The 19,259-nt window shown below is 42.0% G+C and overlaps 1 protein-coding gene across 4 annotated transcripts in view; it reads right to left on the bottom strand.

Annotated features, from left to right (window-relative positions):
- LOC121549058 (formin-like protein 1) overlaps positions 1-15,649 on the bottom strand; it is a 48,429-nt gene extending 32,780 nt beyond the window's left edge. For all 4 annotated transcript variants that reach the window (XM_045212643.1, XM_041860910.2, XM_041861048.2 and 1 more), the window contains exon 1: positions 14,749-15,649. In XM_045212643.1, the coding sequence (XP_045068578.1) occupies positions 14,749-14,907 (159 nt within the window). In that variant the 5' untranslated portion in view covers positions 14,908-15,649. The remainder of the gene's footprint in view (positions 1-14,748) is intronic.
- Positions 15,650-19,259: the final 3,610 nt, after the last annotated feature.

Raw genomic sequence — 19,259 nt, 5'->3', positions numbered from 1 at the left:
CAGAGCTTGCTCAGGAATGGCAGCAGGCAGGTGTGAGTGCAACTGCATGCACAGTGAGGTGAAGACTTTTGGAGGAGGGCCTGGTGTCAAGAAGGGCAGCAAAGAAGCAACTTCTCTCATGGAAAAACATCAGGGACAGACTGATATTCTGCAAAAGGTACAGGGATTTGACTGCTGAGGACTGGGGTAAAGTCATTTTCTCTGATGAATCCCCTTTCCGATTGTTTGGGGCATCCGGAAAACACCTTGTCCAGAGAAGACAAGGTGAGCGCTACCATCAGTCCTGTATCATGCCAACATTAAAGCATCCTGAGACCATTCATGTGTGGGGTTGCTTCTCAGCCAAGGGAGTGGGCTCACTCACAATTTTGCCTAAGAACACAGCCATAAATAAAGAATGGTACCAACACATCCTCCGAGAGCAACTTCTCCCAACCATCCAAGAACAGGTGCATGATGGAGCACCTTGCCATAAGGCAAAAGTGATAACTAAGTGGCTCAGGTAACAAAACATCGACATTTTGGGTCCATGGCCAGGAAACTCCCCAGACCTTAATCCCATTAAGAACTTGTGGTCGATCCTCAAGAGGCGGGTGGACAAACAAAAACACACAAATTCTGACAAACTCCAAGCATTGATTATGCAAGAATGGGCTGCCATCAGTCAGGATGTGGCCCAGAAGTTAATTGACAGCATGCCAGGGCGGATTGCAGAGGTCTTGAAAAAGAAGGGTCAACAATGCAGATATTGACTCTTTGCATTAACTTAATGTAATTTTTTATAAAAGCCTTTGACACTTATGGAATGCTTGTAATTAGTTGGTAGAGCATGGTGCTTGCAACGCCAGGGTTGTGGGTTCGTTTCCCACGGGGACCAGTACGAAAATGTATGCACTCACTAACTGTAAGTCGCTCTGGATAAGAGTGTCTGCTAAATGACTAAAATGTAAAATGTAAATGTAATTATACTTCAGTATACCATAGTAACATCTGACAAAAATATCTCATAACACTGAAGCAGCGAACTTTCTCAAAACTTTTGACCACGACTGTACATGTATAAAGCCCATGGTTTATTGTATGTATTCACTATTCATATCCTACCGATCCTTGACTTCGGCGATGTCATTTACAAAATAGCCTCCAACACTCTACTCAGCAAATTGGATGTAGTCTATCACAGTGCCATCCGTTTTGTCTCCAAAGCCCCATACACTACCCACCACTGTGACCTGTACGCTCTTGTTGGCTGGTCCTCACTACATGTTCGTCGTCAAACCCACTGGCTCCAGGCCATCTATAAATCACTGCTAGGCAAATCCCCGCCTTATCTTAGCTCATTGGTCACCATAGCAGCACCCACCCGTAGTCTGCGCTCCAGCAGGTATATCTCACTGGTCATTCCCAAAGCCAACACCTCCTTTGGCCGCCATTCCTTCCAGTTCTCTGCTGCCAATGACTGGAACGAATTGCAAAAATCTCTGAAGCTGGAGACTCTTATCTCCCTCAATAACTTTAAGCATCAGTTGTCAGAGCACCTTACCGATCACTGCACCTGTACACAGCCCATCTGAAATTAGCCCACCCAACTACCTCATCCCTATATTGTTATTTATTTTGCTCTTTTGCACCCCAGTATCTCTATTTGCACATAATCTCTTGCACATCTAGCATTCCAGTGTTAATACTATTGTAATTATTCTGCACTATAGCCTATTTATTGCCTTACCTCCATAACTTGCTACATTTGCACACACTGTATATATATTTTCTGTTGTATTTCTGACTTTATGTTTTTTTTTTACCCCATATGTAACTCTGTGTTGTTTTTATTGCACTACTTTGCTTTATCTTGGCCAGGTCGCAGTTGTAAATGAGAACCTGTTCTCAACTGGCTTACCTGGTTAAATAAAGGTGAAATAAAATAAAATAAAAATAATGTAAAAGGATGAACAGTGTATTTAAACGTAAAAACTGTTTACATTATAGGTGTTTATAAACAGATTGTAAGCCGACTTTTAGAATGAAGTCAGACGTGAAACAGTCCCCATTCACACTGATATCGAACCTCAAAACCCATGACTTAATGTGTTGTTGTTTTACTTCCTACAGTACAGAACAGAAACAGTGTCAACACAAAGCTTTACTTTAAGCAGTTAGACAAGGTGAAAGACTTAACATAGTACCCATTCATAAAGGAATCATTGTTCATTGCGGTTACATAGGTGCTTAACTATTTCATTTGTTGTTAAACAGTATTTACTGTAAACTGGTTCTCCATCTCCAACACATTACCTCTACTCTTGCATAAACTTCCTATTTCACGCTACCTAGACTAAGCCTTTACTTTGCAGTCACAATAGCAGGTGACCAGGAATACCCCTACCACTACTTCTAGCCTGGTCCCAGATCAGTTTGTGCTGTTAGTCACAATGACCATTGAGTGACCAAACAGATCTGGGATCAGGCTGGAATACTTTATCCTTCTCTGAGCAGAGCCAACCGATTCTTGTTGGTGAGGTTGGCATCTACTTGAAGAATGGAAAAACCTGCATTCACTGAAATATTCATTATGTTTTCATGTATTTCTTCAGCAGCAGAGGTCAGAACAAACGGACACGTTTTGGCGGCAGCCTTCGTCAGCGTGAGGTTGGCATCTGCCATGACAAGTCAAGTTATGTGCATGATAATGAATTGCAGACGGTGGAACTGTCCGCTGACAGGCCACAGTCTCTTGCGGACTCTTTCTAACTCCCAACATTACCTCTGGTGACAGTGAGAGTTATGAATGAGAGGCGAGGCAGATGGGATCCTTCACCCCGAGACACACGCACACATGCACGCACGCACACCTCCCCATAGACTCCATGTTCATTAACATACCCACACTGTCATATATTATTGTTGGGCCTATGGCCTCCAAAGCAATACATGTTACTCTCAGGATTGATACTTGTTTCCTTTACATACAAAAACTTTCTGGACAAGCCCAGACAAGCCCAGACAACAGTCAGGAAAGCCTGTGGTCTCAGTGGCACAACTCACACGAGTAGTCAGACATGAGCTAATGCTGAAGGCTATTGACCTTTTTGGTTTTGATTAATCCCCCATTGTTTCTAGCTAGCTACTTGGTGTCTTGAAGCGACCCCAAGTTTTGTAACCGCTATCTACACATCAGCTCAGTCAGTTAAAAGTAATTTGTGTCACACACGGGGGATGGGGGGAATGGGTGCACAACTAATAGCAAACAGCATCCTAAATCAATGGTACAGCCAGCGCTCTGATAAATCAGGCTTGATAAATTATGTTGGATCAATAAACTGGGATTAGAGTTGCCTGATGGCTAGTCCTGTACAGGGGCATGCAGAGGAGAAACGTACTAGAGTTGTACTGTAGTTTATCTGTACAGTAGGGGCATTATGGGATCTAAGTCACATGTAATTTATTTCTCATTTATATCATGAAGCTAGATTTACATATGTGAGACGTGCATCTGTGTATGTGGTCAAAATCTGGAAAATACCCTAAGTAATTATCTGTAAAAAATATATATATATACTGTATATGCATACCTGTACATACTACAGTACTGTAGACACATTTACCATTACATTGATAGGACCACCTGTCACTTTAAGAGTTCTATGTTCAAAGACAGTAGTGATGGGACAAACTGCACTAATCTCTAATTAGATTCTATTGATTAGACCTCCACCCTACTCTCCTTCCTCACATATACAGGACACATGCTCCTACACAGGGACACAAACATACACAGCCATGCCCCATAAAGTACCACTGCCATTGAAACACCATCTTGTTTCACTGGTGTGATTGCTTATAGTATCAAATTGCTCTCATTGTCATAACCAAGTAAATGGGACACTCAGACATTAGGCTACACTACCAATTGTATCATTCACTTTAAATAGACTAATCAGCTCTAGATCCGTAACTCTCTAAGGACACTGTCTATCTCGGCTATCAGGAGGCCTCAAGAAGTGTGGTCCAGGCTGCCATGTCAAGTAGCCTGGGAGCATATCGCTTCCTTCTGGTTAATTATTGTAAGCTGCTATGTTTAACAGAGGCCCACTCAGGAGGATCAGTCAGGGCAGTTAGCTCTTATCTGTCTCTGATCTACATATGGCAGTTTGGCAGTTGGGGAAAAGGGAATAGTCGGCGTGTTAGAGGTGACATTCCCCCAAAGGGATATACACTCTTAGAAAAAAGGGTTCCAAAAGGGTTCTTCGGATGTCCCCACATGTGGAAAGGGTTCTTCAGATGTCCCCTATGTGGAAAGGGTTCTACATGTAACATGGAACCCAAAATTGTTCTACCTGGAACCAAAAAGGGTTCTTCAAAGGGTTCTCCTATGTGGACAGCCGAAGAACCCTTTTAGGGCCTTTTTTTCTAAGGCGAGATATGAAGGAGAGCCTGAAGAGTGGCGTGGCGAACGAGAATTCTACTTTTCAATTCACATTACATCCTTAACTTACCTTTCATTGTGGCTGGCAACGCGACATTCTTGATCCACAGCTCAAATGAAATATCAGAGTAGCAACTAGCCAGTAGAGTAAGCACAGACTTTTCAACAATGACAGAAACATTTCTTCTAAAACATATTGCACTATTGAATAATGCAACCAAACCATAATACATTCTTGAATAATGTAACAATTCACAAGCATGTATGTGCAGACAATTAAAAGGTTTATCTTCTCATCTCAAGGCAAAAGCACAGAGTTCGTTGCTAGAACAGCATGTCTTCATCAAGTAACGTTAGCCTATCAAAAATGAACGAATAACCCTCTCATACGAATACAAAAGTACAGTAGGCCTACCGTACAACATTACAACAAACCAGGATTCATTTTGATCAATATCATGCAAATCATTACATGTGGTAAAAGCAAATTGCGAGTGAAAACCTAGGTATAAGTGAATTCACCGCAACGAGCTGTTTTATATGGAAGCCCATACCCAGTGATGTAGTGGTGCCTGGAGAAGTGGGTATACTCAAATTTTGCTAAAATGTACTCTGAATGACCTAAAATGATAAATCCAATATTGGTCTTTCACAGTCAGGCCAACCCAAGCTGTACTGTGCAGTAGGCTAATAGTAGGTATATTATTGAGACAGATAAATTAGACTGTCAACTGAGTCAGAAATTCACAGGTTTGGATGTTCTATGTCCACAACAATGCTTAAACCACATCAGGAGACCACCTTTGAGGTCTGGGAAAATCTAAGAAAATATAAATATTTTTAATTCAAGTGTGCAGGCACCTAGCACTGTTGTTTGGTTACCAGTATTTCTGTAGCACACATGAGATGGAGTTTGCAAAACAAATTTATTTATGCAAATAATTATGATATCATTCTGCCAGGTAGGCATAGGCTACTTTGTAGCTAGTTAACATAAAATGTAGGTATTTGGGAGCCGTTCCAGCTACCAGAAGACGGTTAGGCCTATCAGCATCTAGCTATATTTTTCCTGTTCCTTAGTTGTTTGAAACCTGGATGTTTTGCTTCATATTATGAGGCATGCCAAGCCAAAATCCGACCATAGAAATGTTGAGGGAAATATTTAAAAACACTTCCTCATATGCGCTCTCCTGACTGTTCTATTGGTTTTCAAATCATCCTTCTTTCATTGTCTAGCAGCCAAAGGCATTATCCTACCCACTGGGGACAGACATGAATTCAAAGTTTGTTGCAAGTTGGTTCAATGTAATTTCATTGAAATGGCATGTAAACAACGTTGTTTCAACCAGTGTGTGCCCAGTGGGAACTCATATTAGCAACCCATGATAGTTGTTGCATCTTTAGATCTCCCCATTTTGCAATTTTCTAATGGATATTTATATCTCTGTCCATTAAACAGGTCGCATGTGTGGTGCGCATTTTAGAACATGTTTTCCCCCAAATTGCATTTTGGAACCTTCGCGCGTATACCTACCACCATGTGCACAATGCTGTGCTTAAAATAAGAAATAATAGTTTGTTAACATTTTAAGCTAAACATTCTGATCTGTTCCATCAGCCTTATTAATTGATATGGCGTATATCTCCACTACACTACTTTGATACGCCTCAGTGGGGATTAAGAAGTGAGTATACACAATGCCAACTGAAAAAAAGTGGGTATACGGCCTATATACCCACTATATACCCTCCACTACACCACTGCCCATACCCGCCACCCAAAAAATTATATTAAATAACTTGCCTCATGATTTGTCAACGTGCACAATTAGTCTGTGCTTCAGTCTGATCAACTGTAGCCTACTGATATCAACCACAGCTGCAGGTAGCCTGGAGAAGCCTATGCGATCTGATCCCATCTGGGCCTGGCCAGGGGAAATGTAACGTCATGTTTTTATAGCCTAAGCTATGTATTAATAGCCTAAAATAGGCAATTTATTTGTGTTCAGAGAAAATATTAACGTGATCAAATTTGGTTTATTTTCACACTTCGGGTGACTAGGCTACCTAGGCCTTTTTAATCCAAAATGATTGACTGGAATGAATCAATCAACACAATAGTGATGACATACTGTATGAGTATCTTTTCAATTACAGATGCAAAAAGGCCTACATGATGCAACCCTGCATACAGCGAGCTTAGTTTTTGTCCAATCGCAGTTGTGGTCTCTTTGTCTGTGTAAAGGGTTTTCATGTTTTCATCCTCCCTAGGGACAGGAGTTTTTCCAGGAGTTGTTCTTTTTTTACCATATGACCTGATTAGAAAAATTATCTGGTCCCATCAAATGAAAAAACATATTCTATTTGTATGATCTAAAAAATGTTGGTGGTGGGGATGGCCTTCCATAGTTTTACATGGCTCAGTACAGCGACAATTTCAGAGTTTAACAGGTTGTTACCTGCAATTTCAGGTAAAAACTCAATTTTTAAAAGTATCAAATATTAGGAAAATGTCTATACATTTCACCTATTCAAAAACATTGCTCTGCTATTACCATTTATACTGTAGGAGTGTTGGCTCAATGAGACAATTCTGTTCATACAACCCTGCTTCAAGGGGAGCAACTGTCAGGCGAGTGTCGTGCGCTACCTCCGGTGATAGCGGTCGAGACGTAGCAAGTACGCAAGTTTACATTTGAGTAATATGTGTAGCCAAAGGTATTTTTACGAAATGTCTAGTATGTGTGAAGAGGCTCTAAGAGTGTACTAGAGAAAGGGGGGTCAAAGGTGAGAATGAGAACCTGCATTGCATGCTATTTGTTAAACTAGGCCTAATAAAACTAATAGCAAATTACTTTGACATACAGTATGTACAGTGTCTAGAGTAACCATGGAAATGAATATGCTGTCAAATTCTAGCCTTGAATTCAGGTGGAGGAGCTGCGACTTTGTAATATTTACTGTCTCTACTCAGTCTTGATGTGCTGTACCTGGCAACCAAACTGCCTTTAGGGGGCTTTGGTGACAAAGGTCCTTTGTATGAGGTTCTGTAATGGAAACTTGGGTTGACTCCCACCTATGTACAGTCTGGGGAGTCATCTTGGCTCTCTGATAACCTATCACCTGTCTCCTCAGTGGAGCAGAAAAGAACATGACCGTCAGTTTCTCAGAGGTGCCCTAAAATTTCATACACGCATGTGTACACAAACATGCTCAAAGTAAATTCACACACTTGTGAGAAAATCCAAACCCACAGGTAGGCTGCATCCTAATAATGTTTTCATGCACTCATATACAGACTGGCATGCATTCGCAGGCGCACACTCGTACACACGCTCATCTACAGAACACGAATCCACAGATGCACATTTACACATCCACCCACCACCCCACTGGCCACTGGGAAATTTGCAAAGTGATATGCAAAGTGCAGAGGAGAGCTGCTCAATGTAAATTTGAATAGGGAGAGTGAACAGAGTTGAGCCAAGGCTTCCCTTTAAGCACCTTGTTATTGGAACCACTTACAGTATATCCTGCAGATGTCTGTAGTTTAGATGCTAAACTGCTTCAGCTTCAGCACTTAACACTATCAGCACTGCATCATTATGTAACATATAGGTTGTTCATAGAATATTAATCCAGAGCGAGCATGGTGGGTGTGACGCGTGCACACACACACACACACACACACACACACACACACACACGCATGCAGGTGCACACAGGAACACACACACACACAAACACCCACATACACACATACCTGCAAGTGCCACCCTTATAGGTGATTGACATCTGACACTGGTATAGTTTAATAGTTTATAATCTATTAACACTGGGACAGGCTGTCCCCTGGTGCAGACTGGGCCGTGATAGTTCTACAGCCGCACTTAACGTCTTCATCTATAGATCTAGATGTACAGGGTTCCCTGCATACCAACCAGCCTGCTCGGAATGCAGCCAGAGTAGGACGTTTGGCACATCAGAGATTTGCTATGCACACTCAGCATTAGATGAAGAGGGGGTGGGTCCGTGGGTGTCGGGTAAGGGTGTGTGTGGAGGGGAGGGGGGTGTGATGTAGGGGGACGATCTGTCTTTAGTGTTCTCTCCACGATAGAGTGATATAGCAAAAAAAGGCACATTCTCGTACAGAGGAACATGTGTCCTTATGTGTACTAATATGATTTTGAATCCTATAGCACATGTAACACGCGCATACATGCTTATACGCATGTTATAACACGCACGCACACACACACACACACATACACACACACACACACACACAGGGAAGTCCACCCTGGTTTGACAGCACATCAGCTGGCTCCGGATGTATGCAAAGCCCTTGAGCCTTGACACCTGCCAAGTTGATTCATTACAACAACAACTCTAGACCTCACTCCAGACCAGTGTTTTATTCCTAGCTGGCCCCCCATACTGCCCTAGCTGCCCCCTACTGCCCTAGCTTCCCCCCCCATGCTGCCCTAGCTGCCCCCCATACTACCCTAGCTTCCCCCTACTGCCCTAGCTGCCCCCCTACTGCCCTAGCTGTCCCCTACTGCCCTAGCTGCCCCCTTACTGCCCTAGCTGCCCCCCTTACTGCCCTAGCTGCCCCCCTACTGCCCTAGCTGCCCCCCCATACTGCCCTAGATGCCCCCATACTACCCTAGCTTCCCCCTTACTGCCCTAGCTGCCCCCCTACTGCCCTAGCTGCCCCCCATACTGCCCTAGCTGCCCCCCCCACTGCCCTAGCTGGTCCCCGTACTGCCCTAGCTGCCCCCCCATACTGCCCTAGCTGCCCCCATACTGCCCTAGCTGCCCCCCATACTGCCCTAGCTAACCCCCCCACTGCCCTAGCTGGTCCCCGTACTGCCCTAGCTGCCCCCCCATACTGCCCTAGCTGTCCCCCCATACTGCCCTAGCTGCCCCCATACTGCCCTAGCTGCCCCCCCCACTGCCCTAGCTGCCCCCCGTACTGCCCTAGCTGCCCCCCGTACTGCCCTAGCTGCCCCCCATACTACCCTAGCTTCCCCCTTACTGCTCTAGCTGCCCCCTACTGCCCTAGCTGCCCCCATACTGCCCTAGCTGGTCCCCGTACTGCCCTAGCCCCCCACCCCCCACCTCTAGATATCCCTCCCTGCCTCTGAATCATGAAAACCAATGAGTTAGACATGAACTGTAGGGTTAGAGTACACTGCCTGTAAATCATATAGCAATTCAATCATGTATGGAGTGATGACATTCAATATTATACCCACCACATATTAAACCTTAGTAGGAATCTGCTCATATCCCAGGTATGAGTTATGGAGCAAAACAATGCATTTATTCAACTGCCTATTTAACAGTTTATGTAAATTATGGACTTTTATGAATTACCAGGCAAGGTGTTCTATAACGTACACTCTTTCATTTGATTGGAGTCATATTAAGTTATAGAGCAAACTTGGGCTGGGAGTTGCCTGTGCACAAGAAAAAGACTTTTGGGTGAATTCTCAGTGTAGCCTACAAACAGTCTTCACTGGAACTGAGGGTAGAAGATAGGCAGTACATGCATGTAAATGAAAGCAAATTAGGTAATTTCCATGTAAAAGGACCCATTAGCACCAACGTGAAGTTCGTAGGAACATGTCAAATTGGGTCTCAAATGAAAGCTGAGTCTATGTTGTTTAGAAATGAAGGCATATGTAGATTTTCAACCATTTTCCAGCCTAAAAATTAGGAGTAAGCAAAGGCTTTGATTTCTGGTCAAACAGATGGAAAAGGGGTCTTAGAAAACCTCTACCAGAAAAAGTCTTAAAAGGCATTAGAAATACATCAAAACACAGTATTGCTGAAGTAAAGACACCTACCAACTAATATCAATACTTACAGTATTTTTAGTTTTAGAGAAAATGTTCAGCCTTCTGTAAATTTAAGAAACGTATCTTTATGATATTTTCCAATTTCTCTCCCTCATGACGAGGGAGGATAATGAAAGTTCGCAGAAGTAACAAGTAAAGGTATACCTATCAATTAGTTATAGTATTTTTTACTGATATCCATTTTGTTTATGAATGAATAAGTAATTAAAACTTAAAATTCCGTTACCAAAATCGGAAGCAGAATTTCTGCAATTGAATTGGCTACAATGGGAAATCATAGTAGTCACAATCCACAGTTGTGTTCACAAGTTTGGACAGCACAGTACAGTACAGCACAGCACAGCACAGCACAGCAGAGTACAGTAAAGAAAAGTAGACTATAGTTCAGTACAGTACACAGTAGAGCACACTAGAGTTGAGTACACTATAATATACTGTATTATACTGTCTTGAACTTTACTCTGTTCTGTTCTGTGCTGTGCTGTGCTGTGCTGTACTGTACTCTACTGAGCTCTACTGTGCTGTACTTTGATGTCCAAACTTCTGAAACATTTGATTGGTTCAGATTTGGTCTGGTCCAAACCAACCAAATTCGGTCTTGTTTGGGGGCAGAGCGCATTAAAATAATAGCCAGTGTGTAGAATAATACCCAAATATGCAAAGGAGGATATTGCATATTTATACCTTTGTGTATCTATTTAGGATACATCACCATGAAGAGAATGACATTCATATCCATAATTATGCATTTCTGTGTAGTACAGATCAGGGACCCCATGATGAAATTCCATTACCGCAATTTCGTTACCAGGTGTAAATCCACTTCACTTACTGTAGTTCAATAACCAAAATAGTTTTTTCAAAGTCAATGTGTCATGTCATAGCTGACACCCCATTCTTTCTGCAGACATCATTGAATCTTAATTCGGAGCAGATATTTAAGTGTTTGGAAAACGTGGACACAAAAAACTGAGGGAGATTTTACAGAAATTCTGTTACCGAACTTTGCATCTGCACAGTTCTTCCAGTAAATGTGTTTTTGTAAAATGTTCAGTGTCAATTGTTAAAAGTAGTCATTGTGCATAGAGTTGTATGGTTTGTTGAACTTAGAAATGAATGGTTTTTGTTTGGCATACATTTTAAGTGAAACATCTGAGTGTCAGCTCAATTCCATTATCGTGGAATTGCCCATGAACAATCAAATATTTGGGTTGTTCCACCAATTCGGTGCCTTTGAGAGGTGTAACTTGGTAAAAAAATATTTGTAACATTCTGTCATAAAGAGCACATGTTCAACTTCATAAAAAACATGTTTTCCCATTTAAAGTGCCAAATAAAGTAACAGGGTTGATCATAACAGGGTTCATGATTTCATTTTAAATCAGCCATGAATCCCCTTGTGACAGGGAGATTAGAAGCTTATTGTGTGCAACAGGGAGTGGCAACTGAATGCAAGTTTCACAAAAAAAACAGAAATTGTTAAAACATTTCGCGCCTGTCTATCTATGGTTAACAGGGTTGACGTGTTTTGCTCAACCCACTCAACACCAGCAAATGGCCAAAAAGAGTAGAACCAGCTTACCTGCTTCTACACTATGATTTGACCATTAGATGTTCAATGTTTATTTTGAAAATATTTAAAAAGGAATAGTTTCACCATTATAAAAAGAGAGTTCAGTTCACGTAACAGTTTTGACCTTAAAATGAGGGACAGATGTAAATAAATCACTAATCACATGAAATAAATAATAATCTTCAGATTATAAAAAAACATGTTAGGGTTAAGTGGGTTAAAATCTTCCTGAAAGTCACAGTGGGTGCACGGAGGGACATGTCAAAATGCTGAATGTTGGCACTTTAGCAAGTCTTTATTCATATTAAAAATCAATGCAATATTAAATGCAATATTGGTGCACAATTTCAACTTAAAATACAGTATCAAAGGGACGCAAAAGGCACTCATTTTGTGGAACAACACAGCTTTATCCAAGCAAATCAAACGTGGTTGACAGAGACCAATGGGTAAGAAGCACATACCGGTAGTTAAGCGTATAGCCTTGTTCCACATAGTTCTGAGTTCTTCTCACAAGCTATCTCTCTCCAAAGCCGAATCCCAAATCGAACCTAGCCATTATACCCCCTATGCACTTGTGGGGTTCTGAGAGAATTGGATAGAAGTAGGGCGAAATAGAATTGGATAGAATTGGATAGAAATAGGGCGGCAGGTAGCTTAGTGGGTAAGAGCGTTGTGCTAGTAACCGAAAGGTCGCTGGTTCTAATCCCCGAGCCAACTAGGTGAAAAATCTGTCGATGTGCCCTTGAGCAAGGCACTTAACCCTAATTGCTCCTGTAAGTCGCTCTGGATAAGAGCGTCTGCTAAATGACTAAAAAAAAAAAAAAAAAAAAAGTATGCTAAGCAATATTGTGAATACTTTCTCTCAACAAGCCAAAAAAGGCAAAAAAATAAAATGAAGAAAAAAGTGTTATTTTCCTGAAGATAATAAGCAGTGTAAGCATGTCTCCTACATGGTGAGTCACTTGGCTAACAAGCTAAAGGCCACATATCATCCTCATGTGGTGGTATGACTCAGGTAATAGAGATAAGTTCCTGACAAAGATCTGACTGTGACCAGAATGACACACACATTCCTCTCAGCAACACCATTTTCAGATATAATTTCTGTCCAGTAAGTTAATCGCATTCTACACTGCTTTGAATTACAGGACCAGACATTGATTTCGACCGAGTAACACTAACCATGAGACTGACATGTATCAATATCATAGTATGAATGTCAGTGTCATCTGGCAGCTGCAATTGCACATTGATTGACATGTGCACGAACCAACTACTGTGCTACTAGTAATTGATCACTGATGTAATGTCTATGAATAAGTCTAGTTAACCAAGTTAGCCTATATCAGAATGTTAAACTGACATTGTGGGTAGGTTTTCTAAGGACACAAAGTCAGGCAGCTGTCTTCTCTTTTGCCATCTATTTGGTTCTATATCTATGACGCAAATCTACAGGGCAAACAAATAGGTCTGGAATGAGGATGCGGCAGTCATCGTCAATCTAATACTCATCGCACTCTAATGCACCTGTAAAGGAGATAGATGTGTGAGAGATTAAAAAGAAGAATGCATGAAATGTAATAGGCCTGTCATGGCACTGACCACACTGGGCAACATATCAAACATAGCTGAGATATCAGGGAGAAATATGTAGACTCAATTGGTTTTTGGCTGTCAACACCAGTTGTTCAGTCACAGCCTGGCCCTATAAGATGATTTTACAGACCGAGGATGTCCCGACTTCCGCCGAGGCTGCCTCCCCTCCTTGTTCGGGCAGGCTTCTGCGTTCGTCGTCACTGGCTTACTAGCCACTGCCGCTCCATTATTCATCATTCCATTTGTCTTGTCTTGTCAATCACACACACCTGGTTCTTATCCCCTCATTAGTCAGTGTATAAGTGTTCCCTCTGCCCCCTTTGTCCTTGTGGGTGATTGTTTATTCGTGAGAGTTGTGTAGCTCGGTGGAGCTACTCGTACATTGTTATTGCCGGGGTAGATATTTCCCCTGTGCCTGTTATTGTTGGAGCTACCGTTACCTTGTATTGCCAGGGTAGATTTTCCCCTGTACCTGTTTTGTTTGTCGCTATCCAGCACTATTTGTGTACGACGGAATAAACTCTGCATTTGGTGATTCCCCTCCTGCGCCTGACTCCTTCTATCACACTCATCACAGATGACCAATAGGCCCAGTGAAGGGAGTGAGAGGAAATGCAAGTTATGGAGTCGAGGAATGTCCAACTTGTCATCAATCAAGGAATTATCATCGAGTAATAGTGTTAGGTGGTTAGGAGGTGAATGGCTGGATTTACTGTTAATTTTACTGTGGTGATTTTGATGGAGCCATCTTTTAAAAAGTGGATTGTCTAATGATGTAATACTACAGTAGTAGATATAACAAACCAAAACTAAAGGTATGAAAGTGAAATTGTACAACTAATTGGGATTAGGAGATTCATGAATAACTTTTCACTGCAAACTTGAATAAAAAAATTAACCGTATGTCACAGGCTTAAAGTTAATGTGGTGTAATATTTGTATATGGCTAACTTTTATTATACCGTTTCCACTGCAAATATGGATTAGAACTTCCTCTTTATCCATTCCCAACTGACCATACACCGAACTCAATACTACTGTAAACCAGAGAATAAAGGAATTCTTATTTATCTTTCCACAGTCACTTTATGTACCCTGCTCGTTGATAAGCCTGTCCTGGGGATGTGCACATTTTCAAGATGTTCAGCATTCTTTGTTTCTTTGTATTGTGTTGTATTGTGTAGTTTCTGTATAGGAGTGTGTAAAAGAGAACGTGTGTGTGTGTGTGTGTGTGTGTGTGTGTGTGTGTGTGTGTGTGTGTGTGTGTGTGTGTGTGTGTGACTCACCAGCACCACATTGAAGCGCTCCTCTAACTCCTCCTCGGCAGGCATGGGAAGCTTGGGCCCCGCCGCCTGTTTCTGGGGGGTCCCTGAGCCTGGGGGGGCCGACACTGTCTTCCCCTCCTTCCCCATTGGAAACTCCATACTCCCAGCCGCATTGCCCATGATTGCACAGAGCCAGGTACTCCACAGCTACTTCCACATAGACACGAACCCTAGTAATCCCACAGGAGTCCAGTCCGACTCCACAGTAAAGACAGCACTGGAACTCAAATGTTGTGGTGAACAAAACTTATCCTTCCACTACTTTTCCTGTTGAGATGAGACTCCATGTGGCATTGACTGGCAACCGTTGAGAACAGGGGAAGCAGGCCAGCCCAAATAATCATCTTCTCCAATGTTCCTACTCCTTCATCCTCTCAGACAGGGGAAGTGGTGATGCAAAATGACTCAGACCCGTCAGTAATGTCCCTGTGCGCCATGAACAACCTTCAAGAGATAGAGGGAGAGTGAAAGAGAAAGACGGTGGAGAAAGGAGAGTTTGAGCGTGACCTTCCTAGTCCTACCACAACTGCAGAGAAGCCTCAAACAGAAAAAGAAAGAATGAAAAGTGAGAAGAAAAAACCTTCTTTTTTTTTACGGTAGAGCTCCTGCGTCGTACTGTGAAGGAGAGGTGCAAAAACTCCCATGCAGTGTACCCTAGTTCCTGAGTGGCAGCAATAGCTGGCAAAGAGACCTGGGGGGTCTTATAGGTAGGAGGTGGGGGCAAATCTCTTCTGGCTGGTGTCCACACACGATGCTGGGGATGACCGGTCTCTTGGTAGTCATAACGGAGGAGGAGAGAAGAGGACAAGGAGGCAGAGGTCCACAGCCAACTACTCTATCATCCCAAGCAGGGACAGACAGAGAGGCGAGGCAACAGCAGCATAGGCAGCTCTTCCAGAGAGAGAGAGAGAGGGAGGGAAAGAGAGGGAGTGGAGAGTGATGGTGTTTCCTTGGTCCTAGTGCCTCCATGTACAGTTACAGTCGACTTCTCAAACCCAGAGACTCTGTGGTGTGTTTTATTACAGAGACCGAGGAAGAAGAACATAATGAGATGGAGAGAAAACATCCTTCCCTTCAATGACAAACAGTTGTCTTCAATGCAAATGTCTTACAGTGGGTGCTACAAGTCCAGCGTTGACTCTTTAACATTTCCAAAAGGTCAGAGTCCTGTATAAACTTCTATTCAATTTATTTTGTGATTTTAGCCTACATGTGAGCTGAATAAAATAACAAGGGAATGTTCTGTTGCAGTAATAAGTTGAAGCCTGCCTTGCCAGAGGTTCAATGGAGGTACTGCATTACTTCTACAGCTTCTACAGATCCCATGTGGCTCAGTTGGTAGAGCATGGCGCTTGCAATGCCACAGTTGTGGGTTTGATTCCCACGGGGGACCAGTATGAAAAAGTATGCACTCACTACTGTAAGTCGCTCTGGATAAGAGCATCTGCTAAATTACTAAAATGTAAATGTAAGCTTGTTGAACATGATCTAATTTGGATGAAAGCCTTATTTAGACTAGTGTATTACATCATTGGAAATATCATAATGCCCAAAGTCTATAAAAACAGCCCCATGATGTGAGGTTAGCTAATGTGTAACTCAAAACAGGATCAAGGTTTAATCAGAGTCATAAGTTCTATAGCAGTGACATAACTGTTGATACCTGTACTAGGTGCTGCTCATGGTAGGGATAGGGCAGCTAATGATCCAGGCATTGGGACCTGGCTTACCACTATAGTGACTGGTGTGTTACTGAAAGGTGTATTACTTGGAAGCAATGTGATGACATTGATTCAACGTGGAAAACTAATTGGATTTGAAAAAAGTCATCAACGTTAGAGAATTTTGTCATTTTTTCACCCAACCTTAAACCTAAATCCAATGACATGATGGCATTTTGGGCAACTGAATAAAACTTGGGGGAACACAGCCAGTAGCGGTGCGTGGGTAAAATCACTGGGGAAGCCAAGCCAGGAAAAAAAAGCCATATTACAACCTATGTGTTGTGATAATTGCGTTGTTGTAATCACCTATGCTTAGTCTAATACAGTGACAACTAAAAGATACCAAAAACTATTTAGTCCAATCAATGTAAGCTAAATATGATGAGGATGTCCATGGTAGTTGTCACGATCGTCTGGGTAAGAAATAGACCAAGGCGCAGCGTTGCAGGCAAACATACTCATTTATTTAGTGAAACGCGATCAAAACAACAAAAGACGGTAACGTGACAGTAAACGGTCAAACACAACCAACACGAAACAAGAACCCACAAAACACAAAGGAAAACCGACAGTTTAAATATGGCTCCCAATCAGAGACAACCAGCAAACAGCTGACACTCGTTGCCTCTGATTGGGAGTCACTCAGGCCAACCTAGACATAGAACAACTAGACACTAAAACACAGCACAAAAACACACGGAATCTACACACCCTGACTCAACATATAAAGTCCCCAGAGCCAGAGTGTGACAGTAGTGATTTCTGTGTGTGTGTGTGTGCGTGCAAGTACAAAAAATATGTTCACTCACCCAATGCCATCCGCCTCTTTCATGTTGCTTAAACGGTCCATGACTGTCATACAGTACACACTTTTAGTTTTTGTTATCATAGGCTACCTGGCTAAAATACTTGCTCTCTAGCCTAACTAGGGACAATTTTACAAGCTAGCCACCGGAGGATAACAGCACAACGAGATGCAACAATTCTAGTTTTCTGTCAATTATGTTTGGTTTCTAATTCAGAGATTCAAGAATTCAGATTCAGAGATTCAGAGTGTTTAATAGTCAAACGTACAGGGTTGCAGGTGTGATTGCAGGGTACAGTGAACATCTTGCAGGACTAATTGCAGGACTAATTGCAATAAAGTAATGAACATTTTAATAAATATAGAAATACAGAAATAGAAATAGCACTACATCGTAACAACTGTAGCAGTGATTAATAAATACATGTCCATTGGGGTGGAGGCAGAGTAAAGACTGGAGAGAATGTCCATACTGGGAGTAGCAGGAGGGAGGGGGAGCAGGTAGCTGAATAGTGGTGGCTATTTGTTATGATGTGATTGGTGTGAAGCCAAATCCAAACTGGCTTTCCTTGACACTTTTTATTTGGTGCGCCAGGTCCATTCACAGCTGAGCTCACTCAGTTTAGCTCAACGCTGATTGGCTATCATACATTTTTTTTGTAAATATCAAGGGAGGCCAAATGCTGGCTGGCTTCCCTTACATTCAATGCTATGGGCAGCAACAATGTCATACTCTTTTTGACCAAACAGCATAAATGGGCTACACATACATAGACAGAGGGTCACTGTTTCGTTCGCTTGGACGTTTTTTCCATTGAGATACATTACAATCAGCCTCTTGCGAATTGAAGGAAATGTATAAAACACAGAGAGAGGAAAGATACATTATTTTGTATGTTTTTTGTTTTTTCTTGGTCATTTTTTGGGGGTTTTCTTGGTCATTTTTTGGTCATTTTTCTTGATCATTCCCTTGGCAACCATGAATACACGCCACTGAACACAGCTATCTGAACGTTGCATTAACATTCCTTAACAATCTGTAATGAATGACCTGTATGTCCGTAAGATTAGTGCAATGTAGCCATGCATTCTGAACATCCGTTGCCAGCTAATTGGGAAAAGAGAGCCTCCCAAAGTATTGTCACTGTTTCAGAGTAAGGAACTACACATGTGATGACCTCACTAATACTTGTTTTTGATCCCACTCAAAACTATGCAATAGGGGACTGCAATCAGTTTAGATTGTGTCCTAATGAGACACAGATTAAATGGATTGAGCTTTTTCAAAACAAGACTCTGAATGTATCAATAATGAATAAAAATTCAAACAGCAATCTAAATGTCTCTGTTGGAATGGGCTGCTTTTCAATCACACAAATGATTGATTTGTTCTTGCTTGTCGAGAGTCTTTAGAAGTTTAAAAGTGCATATCCACTCAAACATGGTGGCCCATGTATTGTTACAATATGTAAAACAGATGACTTACCCAACAATGTCTGGCTATTAATACAATAAGCATTGGAGGTGTTATTAGTCCTTAATAGGTTGTACACACAGGCCATGTCCATAAAATACACTTTTCAGAGTGCACACCATAAGGGTGCCACGATGCCACCTACTGGTATTAGGTAGTGATGGGCATTCCGAGTCTTTTTGGTGAGCTGTCTCTTTTGGCTCCGTTCACATAGAAGAACAGGTACATTTGGCTCCCAAACGGCTCTTCGTTAAAAATGCTTAAAAATCGACCTAGAATCATGAAATAAATTGCAAATCTCCAATGTAAAGCCCAAAAGGTAGGCTACCATTATGTCAGATCGTGAAATGTGCGTTCAAATACATTTTTACCTGGCCAAATGATTAGATGGCCTGCAAAAAAACTGTATTATTTTAATGCACTATTTATTGTTTCTGCAGTGAGGATTCACCCTCTTTAGAGAATTATT

This window comes from Coregonus clupeaformis, chromosome 1, assembly GCF_020615455.1.
Source record: "Coregonus clupeaformis isolate EN_2021a chromosome 1, ASM2061545v1, whole genome shotgun sequence".
Taxonomy (NCBI): Eukaryota; Metazoa; Chordata; class Actinopteri; order Salmoniformes; family Salmonidae; genus Coregonus; species Coregonus clupeaformis.
Note: the sequence above shows the minus strand (reverse complement) of the source record. Positions and strands in the feature narration are given on the sequence as shown.